This window comes from Aythya marila (genome assembly GCF_965140915.1).
Source record: "Aythya marila genome assembly, chromosome: 12".
Taxonomy (NCBI): Eukaryota; Metazoa; Chordata; class Aves; order Anseriformes; family Anatidae; genus Aythya; species Aythya marila.
The window spans coordinates 7,487,705-7,506,086 of NC_139053.1; the positions used below are offsets into that span (position 1 = coordinate 7,487,705).

The 18,382-nt window shown below is 40.9% G+C and overlaps 1 protein-coding gene across 1 annotated transcript; it reads left to right on the forward strand.

Annotated features, from left to right (window-relative positions):
• Nucleotides 1–1,833: 1,833 nt before the first annotated feature.
• Nucleotides 1,834–18,373, forward strand: LOC309882829 (galanin receptor type 1-like; the record flags this gene model as incomplete). The annotated part of the gene is made up of 3 exons (XM_082770289.1): nt 1,834–2,541; nt 4,195–4,260; nt 17,676–18,373. The coding sequence occupies 3 exons, from the start codon at nt 1,834–1,836 to the stop codon at nt 17,991–17,993; spliced, it is 1,092 nt and encodes a 363-aa protein (XP_082626415.1). The 3' UTR covers nt 17,994–18,373.
• Nucleotides 18,374–18,382: the final 9 nt, after the last annotated feature.

An 18,382-nucleotide genomic window follows, 5' to 3' on the forward strand; every position in this document is an offset into this window, starting at 1 on the left:
TAGTAATTACAGAAGGGACATTACTAGCAACATATCGACAAAAGGAAAAGAATACATATTTAAGTTTCCTGATTTAAGGATGGATGTGTACTCAAGGACGAGGGGAAAATACTAAAACTAGTTACTGAATGATGGGACTGTATGTTCGAGGGGGAGGAAGGACGAGAACCGTCAGAGCTGCCTGCAAGCAATTAAGGAGATGAAACACCAGCAGATGGCACTCAAGTCTTCATTATAACGCCAGGCTTCGCAGGGTCCCCAAAACCTGTGTGCTGAAAGCAGCTGTCTGCGAGCTGAGGGCACAGATCCCAGCAGGCAGACAGAAGATTTGGGGAATTGGAAGGTTTAGAGGTGTCCGAGATGCTGTGCCACAGGACGCAAAGCAGCCGGGCTGCGGAAGACCACGAGAGGCGCAGGTGGCATCCAGAGCGGGCTGCAGAGAGGGGACCATGTCTGGAGGTGATCTGCTCGTTGGCACACAACAAAGGTAGATGCGTTTTCCTTTGCAGCTCAGACATCCTTCACGCTGTCTGCTTTCCATCTCACCCCATAACCAGCCTCAGAACTATATCGCATGTGTGTGTGCACTCTTCCATGCACGAAGCTGTCCTGCAGGCACAAATCACTCTGCGAGTACCGTTCATCTTTGCCTAAAAACTTTTTTCTTCCTTACTGCCTGCCTGTACAGTTCACAGAATATCTTCAGAAACAGACCATCAAAACCAAGTTGCTTAGTGCCTTCTAGAACCTGCATGCTGTTTCTAGAAGTAAAGCATCAAGAACATGACTAAGCTATTAATCCTTAATAAAATTTCTTAAAAGGGAAAAAAAAAAAAGGCCATCTCTTTCCCTGGTAGGGAATATTACAGCTGCTCACAGCTACCATGACTGAGCCTTTCCTTTTCCAGTGCAGATGCTCTTGGCACTTCTGGGCTGAACCCAGAACTTCCTTACAGCTAGATCAACAAGAACCACAAACATTCAGGCACTAAGGAATTTGGACAGATACGAAAGAAGTGGCAGAAGCCAGCTGCTGAGACTAAGGCTTCTCCAGGCTTTTGTGCTGAAATCACTAGTCTCCAGATTGTTTTGTGCTCTAGCATGAGCACATTAGAGACTGAAACAAAACAACAAAATACTGTTCTGTTGATTTAAAAAAAAAAAAAAAAAAAAAAAAACAAATCACATTTTAGATTTTCTCCTGTTTCTGTGGCCAGCTCCAATGATGCTCCTTATAACATTGCACAGGATATCATTCAGCATCTGCTGCTCAATCCATCCCTTTGGGTTAAAACTCGCTTTCACTTTGTTCTCCCCCTCCTCGCGAGTAGTAATGTATGGGGACAGGTAACGTATGGAGACAAAGCCGACCAGGGTTATTCTTCGAAGGGCTCCGGTCACAGACAGCACTTGTTCTCACTGTCAGCTCCGAGCAGAGCTGGAGAGCAGGTACAGCAGCTGCAGCTCTGGGGACTGGTGTGGGAGGGAAGCTGAAGAGGAGGGGCATGAGGAAACCAGGCTGCAGCTTCTTTGCCTCTGCTTCATCCTCAGCCCTTCTGGCACAGACTTTTCCTGTACCACAAGAGCTCCTCCAACAGCAGCTACCAAACCCCTTGGATGAGAACAATTTCCTAGACCTCTTTTTGCCAGTTCCTGGAAGAGACAGACAAGACTTGGAAGAATCATCCAAAGAAAATTGCTCCCCAGAGCAAAGGCACAGAGCATTGGGAAACCCAAGCATCCAGCTTCTGGCCACCATCAGCAAACACAGAGCTGCCCCACAGCAGTCAGGGCTGCAGCGACTGCTCCCCTGTTTCCAACCAGCCTGGCTCCATGGAGGAGCAGGAAGACAACCTCGCGCTTTCCTTTGGAGCCAACGCCAGCAAGTGCAGCCTTGAGACTAACCAGACAGGGGCCTCACCATGCTGGTCAGGAGCAACCAGAGGTGGCCCTGAGGTGGTGATCGTACCGGTGCTTTTTGGCTTCATTTTTCTCCTGGGAATGGTGGGGAACACCCTGGTACTGGTTGTTCTGGGGCGTCTCCGGCCTGGGGGACGCCCATCGCGCAGTGCCACCAACATCTTCATCCTGAACTTGAGCATTGCAGACTTCTCCTTCTTGCTTTTCTGCGTCCCCTTCCAGGCCACCATCTACTCCCTGCCAGAGTGGATCTTCGGTGCCTTCTTTTGCAAGTGGGTTCACTACTTGGCCATGGCGACAATGCTGGTCAGCATCTTTACCCTGGTGGCCATGTCTGTGGACAGGTACATCGCCGTGGTCCACGCCAAGCGTTCCTCTGGCATCCGCAGCAAACGCAACGCTGCCCTCGGCGTGGGTATAATTTGGCTGCTGTCTCTACTCATTGCCATCCCCGTGGCCCAGCACCAGGCTCTTGTGAGTGGTCACCAGCAAGCACCCAACAGCTCCTTCTGCTGGGAGAACTGGCCAGATGGATCAACGGCCAAGCAGACATACAAGGTTACCATCCTGCTGGTGGGATACCTCCTGCCCCTGGTGCTCATCACCTGCTGCTATGCCAAGGTGAGTAAGAGGGATGTGAGTAATATTCAGATAGAGGAAAGGATCAATCCCAACCTCTTGGTGGCTTAGATTCACACATGCAAGCTACCCAGCCAAGAAATAAGGCATTCACAGTGCTTCCTATGTTCCTCCTCGAATAGGATACTTCTCTGGGACAGGGGGAGGGAAACAAGAATGAAATTACACCATCTAATAAAGAGGAATGAAAAACATTTCTATTCAGGGACAAAGCGAATACATGAAAGTTCAATCCCAGCCTGACACCCAAATCTACTAAAGATTCCTGTGGATTTTTGTAGTTTTCAGTTTGTCCTTTCTTGATAACAAATCTTTGCTCCATGCAAGAGAAAAACACCATGGAGGATGTAGCTGTGCAGAGAGTGTACAGAATTAGTATCAGAGACATTGCTGCCTTTTTTTTTTTTTTTTTTTTTTTTTTTTTTTTTTTTTTGACACAAATCTCAGACTTCGTGTCTTGCAAAGATTTCTAGAAAGATATCTTAGGATTTAAGTTTTCTTCAGCAGGGAATTTCTTCCTTTCTTCTTGGGAATTGCCATTGTTCAAGTTTTTTCTCTCCTTTTACTGATCTTCAGCATGTTTGAGGCAGACAGTAAATCTATCAGTTATGATGGACTTCCAGAATGAAGTTTCTGTGACTTTTGAATTAATCTCCTATTGTGTAGTGCCTGTTGACTGCTAGGGAGTAAACTTCCTTGTCACTAGTCAGTTGCATGTCAACTCCCCTGAACAAAAATATATTTTCCTGGAATTTAAGCTCGTGTCTGTTTAATCAAAAGTTGTGATACTTTCAACACTGATTTATTTTAGCACTGATTTATTGTCAGTGCTAAGGACAGGACAAGGCACTTAGATTTAAGCTAAAAATCTTTACATCTCAGGCCCTGCTTGTCACAAGAGGAAAAACCCACTAGACTTCACAAATCCTGTCCCTTTGGCTCCTGTTGTTTTTCCCCTCACTGCCCTTGATGAGCACAGCAACAAATGGAAGGGGAGCTGCATTTAACAGAAGCTTTATTTTGTTCATTAACTGCTTTAGAAAACTTAGCCTTTTACCTGTAAAGGCCAAAGTATAAATATTGCCAGGTTACAGCTGTGCTATAAGCAGGTTCCTAAAGGTTAATCTAAATGTTGTTAACTGAGAATTTCCTGACAGGGCTCTAACATTTCTTATGACTCTCCCTGTGAAAGGAGAACCCACTCTGACTGCCCCAGCTGTTACTGCTGCAGTCAAGAGTGGCAAAGCAGTCACACAGGGGTACAGTGTTGGCACCCTGTTCTCTGTCCTTCTAAGTCCTTCTAAGTAATCAGCCCAGAGAGTAAATGTGGATAATTTAAACACAATCTAAAAATCAAAAATCCATGGAAAGTCTCCTCTTGATTTCAGCATAGTGTCAGCTGAGCTCTTAAATAATGCTGAACTAAGTCTTCTTAAAGCTTGCCATTTTCTCCTTCAAGAAACAAGCTTTGAAAAGAAAACTGGGGAGAGCTTAGAATTAAAAATCTCAGTGCATCAGATTGACCCCTGACGTCATGCTAGAGCAGTTCTTTTAACGTCTGGTGCTCATTCAAGAGGTTCAATACTAACATATACAATTCAATTTCATATTCAATGTATTGCTCCTTTTTTCAAGGTTCTGTATCACCTCCATACGAAGGTAAAGAACATTTCTAAGAAGTCAGAAAGATCAAAGAAGAAGGTAAGCATCTTTGATTTGTACACTGATATGTCAGGTTTATAAGATAACTAGCAGTCTTTTCAAGTTTCATTCACATACAAGTGTCATTCGTGTCTTTCAGCTTGAGTTCAAATTCATGTTGACAAGTTGTTATATCTTTATAGACACTGTACAAAGTGAGGCCATTATTGAGTTGCTCTATTGATCTCTACACACATGTCCGCTGGACTGCCTTTTGATTTATTTTGCTGTAACAGAAGTCCCACAAGTACAATGTTTTTACATTGACAGGCAGAAAGATATTCAGGCTATTAGAAGATCTAGGCATCTGAGCACACTTCAGCAAGCTAAAAGGAAAACACGTGAAGAACCCTGAAACTGCAGTACCTCAGTTTTGCTGCAGTTTGCGTTTAAGATCTCTAAGGTTTGCATCTAGTATGTGGTTGATTTTGACCTTGGTTGGCACTTTGACCTCTCTGAAAGTCAAACATCAGCTTATCCCTGCTCAAGCTGTATGAAATAAGCAGAATTGCAAGAATTAACTGAGGAAAATACTAAGGATAGATTTCTTTTTTCCTCAGTGTAAGAATCTTAGAGTGAATAAGCCATAACTAATAGACGTTTTTAGGTAACAAAACTCATCAAGAGCAGCGATGCAACATAAAATTTACCTGTCATGAAAAGAAAAAACACTATTTCAGTCAGAAGAGTTATAATTGTTGTGTGTACAGTGATGAGTGAAACTATAGATTGTCTGGCTGGTCACAGGTGGGAGGTAACAGGGCCCTACCATTACCTGCTGATAGGACAGTCACAGTCTGTGCCAGTGGCACAGCAACCGTACAACCCAGATGAGCAGCGTGCATGCCACCGAGGTGATGTGACAGCCAGTGGAAATGATGAGGCAGAGCTTTGATTTGCTCTCAGCCCGGACAGTTGGAAACTGGACAGTTGTATGACCAAAATGAGGGTTATTACAGCAAACACAGACATTTGATTGAAAAGGGTGCAAGACACAGAAATCAAAGCTTTCACATGACTCCAGCTGAGGGGTGGCTGGAGCACAGACACTGGTACCACAGCTGCATGAAGCTACAGAAGTGTTAAAACACAAACCTGCTTCTGGGCATAACAAACTGCATCCAGGGGGTTCTTCACTGGTGTTACTGGACCCCCTCCCCCCCCCCCCTCCACCTCACCCCTGTAGAGTTAGATCACTCACAAGATGAGTTCAAGGTACCAGATTTGCCAGCATACTGATGTTATACAACAACATAACCGGATCCTGTACCTCTATTGATTTCTTTTTCCACCAAAGGGACTTCCTACATTGGAAACCAAAAGGTCTCTCTCTAAACATAACACAGCCACCTGTTGCCTACCTCAGAGAAACTAATCTGAGTAAGGTAATATTTTCACGCAGCCAAGGTGTCACAAGAATGTACAGCACTGATCAACACAGATATCTTCATGAACATCCTATTTAGGAAAAACCAGATGTACTTGAGGATGCTAACTGTGCAATCTGGATGCTGTGGTAGCATCTCAAACAGAAGTCGAGGGTTTTCAATAGAAAAATATACTTTAGCTATATCCTCTGTAACATTATGCTACAGTTTTTCTAGTCTGCTCTATGTTGGTTTTAGTTGATTTTGAGCTGTTACAGAGATTTTTCCAGTCTTTTATAACAATGAATCCTAAATAGATTTAACTATAGATTATATTTAGTTTCTATGACTTCATTACATACACTCAGCTTTGTTGGTAACACACACACAAGTATCAATCCATAATCAGTCTTGCACTCACACTGCCTGTAAGGTTAGAACTCAGCTGATATTCCTACGCTGTGAGACAATATTGCAAAGACCACAGAAGTTATAATACACAACACACATAAAATTTCACTGATATTTTCTGCTCTCCCTTAGGGTGTTTTTGATCCTGTTTTCTGTGTTCAGATGCTGAGTTCACATAGTAAACATACAAAGCCCTACAAATACTTTGCTCATCTGCTTGTTTCGCTTATTTCTGAGCCTTACTGAGATCCATTTTATTAGTCCAGCTCATCTCATTTCAAGCAGGTTCTGACAAACAATCTTTCTATCACATTTTCTAAGGCAATAAATCATGCAATAACCAGCTGCTGTGTATTGCCTTCTACATCAAACCACCAAGACTACATGAGGCAGGCTACACTGAAGAACACCATGCCTTATTCTGCCTTCTGAGTTGCTGTTGAATGCTGGCACTGCTACAGATACAATGTGAATTAAAACTTGAAGACCAGGAGTGTCATTTCTGGGCAGGTTGACTACTTTCTGCTTTTTATCTGCACTGAGTCTTGTGTGCTTAACAAAGATATGAACAAAGCCTGCCCAGCAGCTACCATGACAAAAGGCAACCAAGATCTGTTGATGCTTATGTTTACTTCAGCTATAGCAAATAAAGTGCTAAGAAGCACTGTTCTTTGCATAGAATAATCTCATAACTCAGGAACATTAGCAACACATCCCTAATCCCTAAATCTGGAGGCGAGAATGCTCCAGGGACACCTCATTGCAGCCCTCCAGTACCTAAGGGGGGCCTACAGAAAAGTTGGGAGGGGAGTGTTAGGGAGTGTGGTAACAGGGTAAGGGGGAATGGCTTTAAACTGAATAAGGGTAGATTTAGATCAGATATTAGAAAGAAATCATTTACTCTGAGGGTGGCGAGGAACTGGCACTGGCTGCCCTGAGAAGCTGTGGATGCCCCAACCTTGGAGATGTTCAGGGCCAGGCTGGATGGGGCTTTGAGCAGCCTGGGCTGGTGGGAGGTGTCCCTGCCTATAGCAGGGACAGGGAACTAGATGATCTGTAGACGTCCCTTCCAATCCAGACTTTTCTATGATTCTATGAAACACTTTGGATGGTGTAAATTCCACTTCTGTCTTTTCCTTACCTATACAAAAATGGCCCTATACCTATTTCTTTCCTATATTTGAAGAGAATGCTACCAACTGTCAAAAACTGGTCTCATCTTCGTGTGAAGCACTGAAGTTACAGATATGTTTGTTTGTTTTTTCCATACCCATTTCTTCAAATATATCTGCTTGCATCGTTTCCAGATTTGACCTGTAGAGTTAGATGAAAATCAGATCTACAGTTTTTTCAACTTTCAGTTTCCTGACTAGATACAACTGAGAGGACTGATCATAAAAAATACCTTTGACTTTGCCTGTTCAGACAAGTTAATGACAAAACATGTCTTCCTCCCTCCCCTTAAGTATTTCTATGGCCATAATTCTGGAACACCTGGTAGTGATTGTTGTTCCTCATGGCAGTTAGACCCAAGATAAAGGGAAAAAAATGAATCAAATACATCCCTCCACATACATACACACATCTTCCACAATTTGTCTCCTGCCAGCGCTTTCTGTTGAGAAATTTCTCATTTATTTTTTTGCAGGCCAAACAGCATCTTTGACATCTCTACTGCAATTACTTTTTGTTTACTTCTCTTCTTTATAAGGAATCTTTCTTGTGCAGCCTGCAGACTCGCTCCATTCCCAGATGTGCTTTCATAGTATCCTCGAAACACACCGTGTGTCAATCATTTAAAGCAGATTTTCTTAAGAACACTTCACATTAGAGCCTAATAGAAAATTCATATGTGCATGGCAGTTCTGTTCAATTAGCTTCCTTCATATGTACTTAATTGGTCTATTAGGGACAAGTAGTTTTGTTTGGTCTTAAACCTTAACAATAAGGCAACCAGCTTTTGCTTATTTCACTCAGATGTTTGACAAGTGAATCTTGCTCCATGTTTCAAAAATTAATTTAGCAAATACAAAACATTCAGCTTTATGAAACACACACAGTTTCAATGGCCAAGCCCTTATCACCTTGGATCCACCAAAACATGAAAACAAGATCTTTCAACATGAGGTGATAATAATCAGATGCGAATCAGGTAATTTTCAGTGTGCATCTTGACCACGCTAATATGGAAAACAAAGTGTCATATGAGTACACAAATGAAATCAGTCTGGAACTATGATCACTCAGCACTTACTTCATTCCTTTAATTTCAAGAAAACAGGACAAAAAACCACACCAGTTTTTATCCTCCTTCCACCCCTAAGGGAATGACTTTGGAGTGTGGTCTTCTTTTTCTTTTTTAAAGAGATAAGCAGTAAATTTTGCAAGCAGCTATTTGTACAGACCTCACTACGTTCATCTAGGCTATATAGGGGAGTAAAATTGTTCAGAAAATCAAATTGCAGACCTCAAATCCATGTTGAACAAGAGTTGCCAGTGAAATGGATGCTGGCATTGCCACTGCAAACAAATTGCTTTGCCATGAGCTCCAGAAACTGTAATGCCTTTTCTTTGGGCATTATCAGACTCTTCAAGATAGAATATTTCCAAGATAAAACAGTTTAGAAACAACGTGAATGCCATAGAGTGAGTGCCAAATCAACTTGTGAATCTGGATAAGGCTAACATTTACAGAACAGGTGAGAGAGAGCCTGCTAGATGCAAACCTAGGGTAGCTTCTAAAAAGATGATGATCACACAGGTTGGACAGTTCCGGCATTGTGACAGCATACACCTGACTTTCCGAGTTCTACTGCTGCAGCAAAGAAGGCAACAGCAAAGTCAATTTAATTCTATCCAAGCATACAGAGTACATTAACAGAACACATGCTTAGTACTTTAGTACTGTAGTTCAACCTCTTCCTTTAAAGGTTTTTTTTTTTTTTTTTTTTCTAAATTAGGATACAGAACTCAAACAATGAGCTACATTACTAGAAATCTGTTGTTTTAAGAACTCTCTTGCTTATTTCCTCCACTGCTTTGTTCTGCATTTTTCAAGCACAGCATGGCTTTCCTGTGCCTGCCGCTGCAGCAGCGCTCTCAGCCTTCCCTACAGGCTTGTTTCATGCGTGGTACCTGCACCCAGCAGAGGATCACCAGCTGCTCAGGGACAGAGCAGAGCTGCACACGCAGACACACATGCCTACTGTCAGTTAGATGAGGAAAGAAACAAAACCACCTCAAAAGTTAAAATGATTGTTACAGTTTTTAGCTACCTGCCCAATTAAGAGAAGCTCTGACACATACACCTGAAGTAGAGTGGCACTGCCACTCCATTTGTCTCAGCTAGATTGTGCGTGCAAAAAAGGCACACATGCCAGTTTCCCCATTTAACTTCTTGCTAGCTGCACAAGCTTGCCAACATTACAATTGAGATGGTGTGATACTGCAGGAGTCCCCTTTGTAATTTTGGTTAATCTTTTGTTGAGGCAGGACAGCAAGACAATGTGCTAGGAAATCCTGTGCACCTCTCAATCAAAAATAAAATACATTTCAGTCCTGTTACTTCCAGTATGCATAATGAAGAGCACAGTAAGTCTTTGGCTCCAAGGAAAGTTAACAATTCCCTATCTGACAGTGTTGAAAAAGTGTTTCATGAGAGCCCAGCCCTAGGAACTCCAAATATACATTTGCAGTAAATAACATTTTAATAATGGAAATGAATGCAAACCAAGGTCTAGTCTGATCATGAAATGGCCCTGTGGTGTCTTACTGGCTTTTGCAGCACCCCAGGGTTCCTCAATGTTTACTTGGTTTTGTCCTATGACATCGTTAAAGAACAATCTGAAATGCTTTGTCAAGCTTTAAAATGGTTCTGAGGCCGTGAATTTCACAGCTATTTTGCAAGATCCCTTGAAAGGAAGGTAGGAGCTGTGGAATCTTTAGAGGCAATAAAAGCCAGAAGCTCCAATTAACAGGCCAATTGAAACATCTAAATCTAACAAATAAGTACTATTTTATTTTTAGCTACAATAGAAAGGTGAACCAATCTTACCTGGTGGGAAAACACTCTTTTGTTCTCTCTTCTTCTCATAATAATTCCTAAAATTTTATTCCTTTTTTTTTTTTTAATTATTTCTCCCTCTTATAACCACTACTTAAGAACTGAGCCAATGTGTTCACAAAACACATAAACCCAAGATCTTGCTCCAAAATTGTAATAGTCAATTTAAAACACATCTCCCTCTTTGAAGCTAAGATTATTGTCTTCCTCAGTTCATACATTCACAACCCTATACTTAACCTACACACAAATTCATTGTTTTTTGAAGGTCATACCACAGCTTGAGGCACAATGTATAGATTTCCTTCAAGGTAGATGGGTATTCTTGAGCATTTTGTTCAAGAGAGGCAGACAAAAGTTTCACTGCAACTGCTTTCCTATATGCTTGTGAAATGTGTTTATTACATGCTGAACTATTTATTTGACTTCTATTCACACAGCCAGAGGGTTTTCATATAGACTTAATGAATGTGATGTTCAGTGCTTAACCATGACCAACGCTAAGGACAGAAAAGTAGCATGGGAGATCTTGGGATCCATCTAACAAAAAAATATTAACCAAAAGTGAAATCCTGCAAGCTGTTTTGCTAACAAGAACCTAGGGCAGCAAGAATAGAGTGCTTCATTACCAATTAGTAGATAATAAGAATATCATAATGCTTATAAGCATTTCTGAATACAAAGTGAGTCAGTATTAAGAGCATCAACAGAGGGGATTAGCGGCATTATCACAGAATCAGAGACATTCAGGGGAGTAGTCAGACCAGAGCAAACAAGCTACTGGGAAAATGAAGAGTTCACCACTTAGGAAGTAGCCAAAATGGGCTGATTACAACTGAAAGTTTATATGTTTCAATCCCTCCTCTTCTTCGTGACAGCCAACTGACATTTCTGACCACAAGGGGAAAAACAATGGGGAGGGAAAAAAAAACAAAAACACTTTCAGTGCTGTTTTTAGAACTACACTCAAGAGTAATAAAAGAAAGACCGGAGGACAGTGAGAAGTGCTTCATAAACAAGTAACAAATGAGTTTGTTCTGAAGCAGAGGAAGCTGCTGTCCAAAATTTAAGCTGGCTAAGACTAGATACGGATTTTTCTGAAACACCTTTTTGAAACCTTGTGTGTTTATCATGAAGCTATAAGCATATTTCTGGAGTTCAAATTGTGCTTTGGTACCTTTCTAGTGTTATAACTTGACAGGCAGAAAAGGATGCTTACAAATGCATCAGTGGGTGTCAGATTTGTGAACACAGTAGAGAAGAACCTGACACCAGGAGAGAAAAAACTGACAGTTTATGTACATTGGCTTAGAGAGACCGAGCAAATAAATGTTCAGTTATGTCTCTCTTCTGAAAACAGAGGATAACAGTGTCTAGGGCTGCAAAAATTGTTCTCATCAGGAGAAGCTGGTAAGTACCTCCAGCAGTACATCAGGAGGTTGTGCTGAGCCATGCATCCTTCCTGGGTACTGACACAGTGTAGTATCTAAAAGTAAAAGCTTAGAGCACCATGGGTCACTAGATTTTGGCCAAGCTTTCACCACACTACAAGTATAGTATGTATACACATATAAAATAAATAGCCATGGCTGACACCCAGTAGCTTACCCAAATCAAATGTTGGGCAATAAAAACATGTACCAACTGTCTCTCAAATATCAGGGAAAACGAAGATGCAAGCTAGAGATAAGCATAACAAAATAAAATAATTCAGAGAAAACACAATCAGACTTTTTATTACAAGTCAGGAGAAAAGTATTGGCCCCCACACAATGGCCGAGGAAGTATGGTATGGTGTGAAGAAGCAGCACTAGCTAGAGTAAGGCTGCCTTTGGCATCACAGCAGTGTATTATTAATTTAAACTAGTTTAGAGGAGTGAAGGGAAGCAAGACTCATAGTCCAGTTCATTATATGCCCAGTCCTCCTACAAAGCAGTAATAAAGAAAGAGGTGCTATTTGTTAATGAGACAGCACAGAAAAAGAGGCATAGGTTTCATGCTTCTTTCTTCAAAATTGTGGAAAAGGAGGAAAAAACCTCCACCATATTCAGAAAACAGTAACTGTCCCACTAATGAAGCCCAGTTTTTCTGCAAGCTAGTGAGAACATACTGTTCAATAAAAGCGTCATTGAATGTTCTTTCCCTTTTCTGTTTGGCTGAGGTACAAATGGATAGTCTGATCAGCTCTGAAAAAAAAATATATCTGTGTCTAGACTAGATGAGAGAAGTGACAGGCTCTCTACCTTTAGACTGTTCTGTCTGTTGTATATTTTATCTCAAGACTATTTATTAACCTAATGCATCAGGTAGTTAGTTCTGCACAAAAAAAAAAAAAAAAAAAAAAAAGCTCATGGGATATTTGCCATGTAATGAACCAAATGTTTCAATCTTCATTTGCCTTTGACAAGTTGAGACAGCTTCATTAGAAGCTTATCAAGAATGACAACTCCAAAATCAAAACTAAATGCTAAAAACTTCATTATCCTGCAAAAATTAGGTACTTCCCTAAAAAGGGGTCTTTAAACACGTTTCAGCATTGCTTTCTGAAGGACAGGGGAAGACTAAAAGCAAGACATAGCTCATTCAGGGCTGAAGAAAATCAAAGGAAAAAGAAAACTGGGAAATCTATAAATGAGGGTCAGATCACATATGACTATAACAGAAGAATAGGTGAGTAAATTCTAGGCAATCCTGCGTGGCAGAAACATTAAGGGGGGAAACAAGAAGTTTACCTGTTTGACAAACAAACATTTATGATTTCCCCCAGTCTCTATTTCCCACTCTGTCATTGATTCACTGTATAGCTTAAACACTTTCTTTGTACAACAAATAATGCACTAAGCTGTTTCATGGAGCTTCTCAAAAGAATTCTAGGAGTGCAAAATATTAATAAGAGTCAGTTAAATAATCCAGTGGTGTCCATTGTACATGCCTACTATGGACCCACTAAGACTTCAGAAACAAACCATAAGGTTAGCATTAACTGGGCACAGCTGGACCAACAGTAACCCATTAATGGTGCAAATTATCACAGCTCACTGAACAAACTCAAACTGTACACAAGCGATTTGGATCCATCCTCTGCAGCTGTTCACAGTCTATATTAGCACTAGTTTTAGACTGTTACTGTCCTAAAAGTAAAACAATGTTTTTTTTCGGTTTCTTCTCTTGGCCACATATCCCCCAATTTGAGGGGAAAAAATAGACAAAAGTTCCATTTCCAAAACACGTTCTTTGAGTCCTGAATTATGTAGGTTATTGATATTATTGTCTATATTCTCATTTGAAAAATCCCAGGTAGCTGGATCTCAGAAACAGCTTTGTGCTAACACACAGCGACTGCAAATCCATTTTTAATATCCATCCCTATGCTGAATGCATGGTTTGCCATTTCACAGTAAAAAGAAAAAAGAATCTAGGACTATATCCCCTATTCAAAAGAATCTTTCAATGCTTGTAGCCCCCTAATTTAAGCAGAAGGATGCTACGAAAGGTTGCCTTGGTAACATGCCGAAGCTATTTAACATTGTTAGAGGGTAAAAAAGTAGCACCATTAATGCTGGTGAGAGTTCAGAACGGTACCTGCTATTCATCATTTCTTTAGCACCCATCTTACCACAGTAAGCAAGCTAGACCCCACAAGGCCACCACTTTTGTGTCTTTCAGTTCCAATTGTACCAGCACATTACCAAGGACAGCATCTGTTTCCCAGTGTGGTTCAATTTTTAGGAGTTCAAGAGCAAAGGTTGTACACTCACATGGGAACACGCTTTGTCACCTAATATGTTAAACAGAGCATTTTGGTATGCAAAACAAGGAAGCATCCAAAATATGCCACGTACCAGATGAACCTACAGGCCTTTCAAAATTAATACAAATTTACCTGATACATCTATTTGGCAGAAAACGCCCTGCTCCCCATGTTTTTTTAAACTTGTTTCATAAGCAACTGTTTTCTCTTATCTGCACAGAAATCTTGATCTGATACAACAACATCTTCCTAGAGTTTAACAGATTTTAACTGGCTTGTTAATGCAGTTAAGGCAAGCAAAGGGGACACTGTTGGCCCTCATCCAAAAGCATTTTTCAACTTCAATGACTGTCTGTTTTTATTGCAGGAGATCATTGCTGCAGGCCCTATGTAAACAGAGGAAAGATGTTGCCTATCCAACACAGCAAAAAAACCTTCTTATCATGCAGTAGACTTTTCTGCAGGGTTAAAAAAATAGGAGAGGGAAAACAAAAACAACAACAACAAAAAACCACAACAGTTCCCAAGAAAGCACCTTTAGCCTTCACCCACTTTATTACTGTCAGAGCAAGCAGAATATACTTGAAATATTTTAGTGCAATTCATTCAAATATAAAACATGATTAAATGTATGTTATAAACAGCAATTATAATTCTAGTGTCCTCTCATGTTCAGCAGGTTTTAATGCTACTATTTAGGAAGGTCCAAACAATATGAAAGTCCTGATCTAACTCCATTTGAGTAGATGACATTAACCATAGATTTAATAAAGACCTATATCTGAACACATAAGCTTAACATTTTCTTAGAACTGCAAGTTGGTTTTGAAGTATTTTAATGTTTAAAAAATAAAAAGGATTTTAAATTCCAAACAATCTTATGAAATTTCAAGAGCAGCATAGGGCTGTTACTAAGGTGAAACAAGAATCTGGAAGACAAGTGAACTTCCTGTAATTTTGCCCCATATCTCCAACCCCTTCCAACAAGCCAGTTTATAAACATTTAATACTTGTTTATAAATATTTTAGCACTGCCTCCCATAGGTTCTTATGTATAGGACTGCAGTCATTTGTTATGATCCCAGACCTTACACACCAAGATCTAATCACCTTACCTTCTTTCTTCTAAGAAGTATTGCCACTCTGCTCTTCCCTGGAGCATACTGCCATCAAGTTCAGAACATGATCTTTGTAGTTAGTCTGCAGCAGAGGAGTCTACTGTTAGCCAATAAACATTCATGAACACTATACCTAACTCATTGATATAGGAAACTAGAAAAAAACTCTCTGAAGTAGACTCCAGAGGAGAGAATTTTTATTACGTTTTTATTGAAGTGCCATTGACAAGGGAAATACAGCAAATACTCTGAGGAGAAATATTTAATTTGTATCACCACTGTCTGTTAGGGTACCAGAGAAATCAACATGATCCCTTAAGAAATCCAGCTTCATTAGTTCTGTGGCTCTTTGAATAATTTCCTTGTTTTCCTCATATTACTCTTCACACAGGGTCAAGCATGTGCCTTAGATAGTTACTAAAACAAGTTGCAGTTTCCATCTCACACAAAGAACACAGAGTATACAGACAAGTGCAAGTCACAAAATGTTTTCCCATTTAAATGGAAGTCCAAAAAATTATCTTCCTCAGCCCATCTCTATCCTGCCACCTTAGTCACCACTGAAATATTGCCAAGGAGATGTACTTAACTTGGCAAGTCATGCCAACCGTTGTAGTGCTACAGAAAAGTCAGAAGGATATGGAGATTTTGCAGCAGCTATTTTGTTTGTTGTATTGTGGGGCAGGGAGAGATTTCCCTTCTCCTAGAAGAGGTTCCAGCTTAGGTGTTTTATATACATAACCCTGACTCTTTATAGCTTCTATTTATAAGTTTTAACACAGCGATTAAGTAAGTTTTTGTTCACTAGTAAATTATCTCTCTTGTGGAGAAGTAATTGCATCCTGTTCACCTGAAATCATGGAAGTTACTGACTGAAAAATTAGCTTAGACCTATAGGGCTGTAAACCCTAATTTGAAATTAAGCCCAACTTTTCAGTTTTCTTCAACACTTTTCCTTGTACAACTCACATTCTTCTTAGGAGAAGGATAATATCTGCATATTCCCAAAATGTTGTATTTATTTAAGTGACAAAATACAGATGATAAACACTAAAGTTGAAAATCACACATTTTGCTGAGAATTAGGCAAGGGGAGTGGACGGAAGTCACCTGCTGTGCATCTGCTACAATGCTCCAAGAAGAAGGAATTAAATGGGTAAAAAAAAAAAAAAAAAAAAAAAAAAACCAGCATTAATGGCTCTCTGGGCCTTGCTCAGTGTTCCCTGCATGTGCTACAAGTAGAAAGTGAGAGAAAAGCAACCCTCTCATGATGCTTAAACTTGAGTACATGGGTACTGTCCACACAGGCCTCAGGGACTTGCAGGAAGGTGAGTTATAGTTTGATTCAATTCATTGTAACTTACAGTCAGTGAAAGTCATACTTCATATTCTTCAACAACTTCTGAACAGAAAAAATAATATTAATAAAAAAAAAGTAGGTACTTTTTTTGTCAGACAGATCCCTAACCATACCAGGTTGAGGCTTTGTTCAAAAGGGGATACGCCTTTTCAGTAAAGGCTAAGTTACTTCTTAGCATGCATCTGGCAGGTCCCCTCAACTTTAGCTTTATAACATTTATGAGGAACAGGACTTTTCCTACATTGGTGTGGATCTCCTCTTCTGGAACAGCAGACAGCCTTAGCTCACTGCCCCAAAATACAGACACGCTAGTCTTTACCTTCAACCCACACCACCTGGGCTCCTCACAGCCCGAGCCCTTCTCCCCAGACTACCATTTCCCGTCAACAAGAACAAAACCTCAAGAAAGAGCCAGCTAAATTTCACACCAAAATAACTCAAGCAGCTCCCATTACTTACCTTTGCTCCTGGCTGCCTTTCCCCCTACCCTTTCCACTCAGGTAGCCAAGCCCTCATGCTGCTCTGCCATTTTGTGCAGCCCTCCTGAGGCATTGCCTCAGCTCTCTTTCCTCTTCCCCAGCCACAGTTGTGAGAGACCACCACAGCTGTAGTCAACAGCTCACCTCTCCTTAACATTTCTTTTGGATTATGACTTTCAGGAACATTTTTCTGGAAAATTTTACCTCAGTTTAAAGTTGATATGGTGCTGACAAACAATGGCTTGTGAGGGTGATGGCCTAGCTGGAGAGCTGGTGCTGCAGGGTCACATCCCCAGCACACAGCCCACGGGCAAGCTGGGATCCTAGAGGCATATTGTCTAGCTAGGAGTATATCCTAGTAATATTAATAACAAAAGAGCACTATATATTTTTTAAAAAGCCTCTCTACATTGTTTGGTGTTTTTTTTCTGTTTGTTTCACCCGTAAGAGAGAAGCTGCTGGATAAATTTTTCTCCTCAGAAATGCAGAGGTGTCCCTGTTGCCCCTCTCAGTGACCTATTTCCAAGCAGACAATTTTCCCCTATGGTTATTTTCAATACTCTTAATGTTCCTCAGCCTTCAAACGTTAGAGAATATTATTTCAATTTTTCCATGTAACGTGGATAGCATTAGTTAAAACTTCTTGTTTGAGGTTTTATGGGCACTATCTCCACTGTCTTTAGTTGCCCAAGAGAAAAACTGAGAGCCAAAATTCTGTTTTTACAGGGAGGAAGGCTGCATTTTAGCATCCTTTTTCATACTGTCATAGTTTGCCCACCTGGCAGTGGTCACCATTGCAGGTCATGCTGCCTCCCTTGATTCACATGAGCATGGCAACAATTTAATACTTGATCTTGTCTTTCCAGACAGCGCAGACAGTGCTTCTTGTGGTTGCTGTGTTCCTGCTGTCCTGGCTGCCGCACCACATCATCACAATGTGGGCAGAGTTCGGGCACTTTCCCTTGAACAACATCTCCTTCACCTTCCGTATCATCTCCCATTGCTTGGCCTACGGGAACTCCTGCATCAACCCCATCATTTACGCTTTCCTCTCGGAAAACTTCCGCAAGGCCTGTCGGCAGGCCTTCAACTGCAAGTTCTTCCTGAGGCCGGTCCCTCCTGAGAAGCTGGTCAGAATACGCATGGAGAACTTCTCCACCACACACTCGACCACTAATGTGTAAACATGGCTCATAAATACGTTTCAGGAAGGAGGGGAAAGGTGGTGTCTGGGGAGACCAGTTATACGGAGGCATTTTAGGTACCTTGCTACTAGACACTGGGCTATGTACATCAAAAGTGTCTGAATGTCCTTGCAGTACCTCTAAGATAAAACTCATACGCTGTTGTTTTTATGCCCATACAGGCTAATATGTGAGTTTACACAGAAGGTGGAATAAGGATAGATATAAAAAGAGCAAATAAACAATTGTGTGTGTAGACTGTCGTTAGGATGTGAACAGTGAGTGACATGACATTTAGAGACAGCGCTAAGAAGCCAAACTTTAACCAAACTTCGGTTAAAGTCTAGCTAAGACGACATCAAATATGTCTCTTCCTTAAAAAAGAGTTT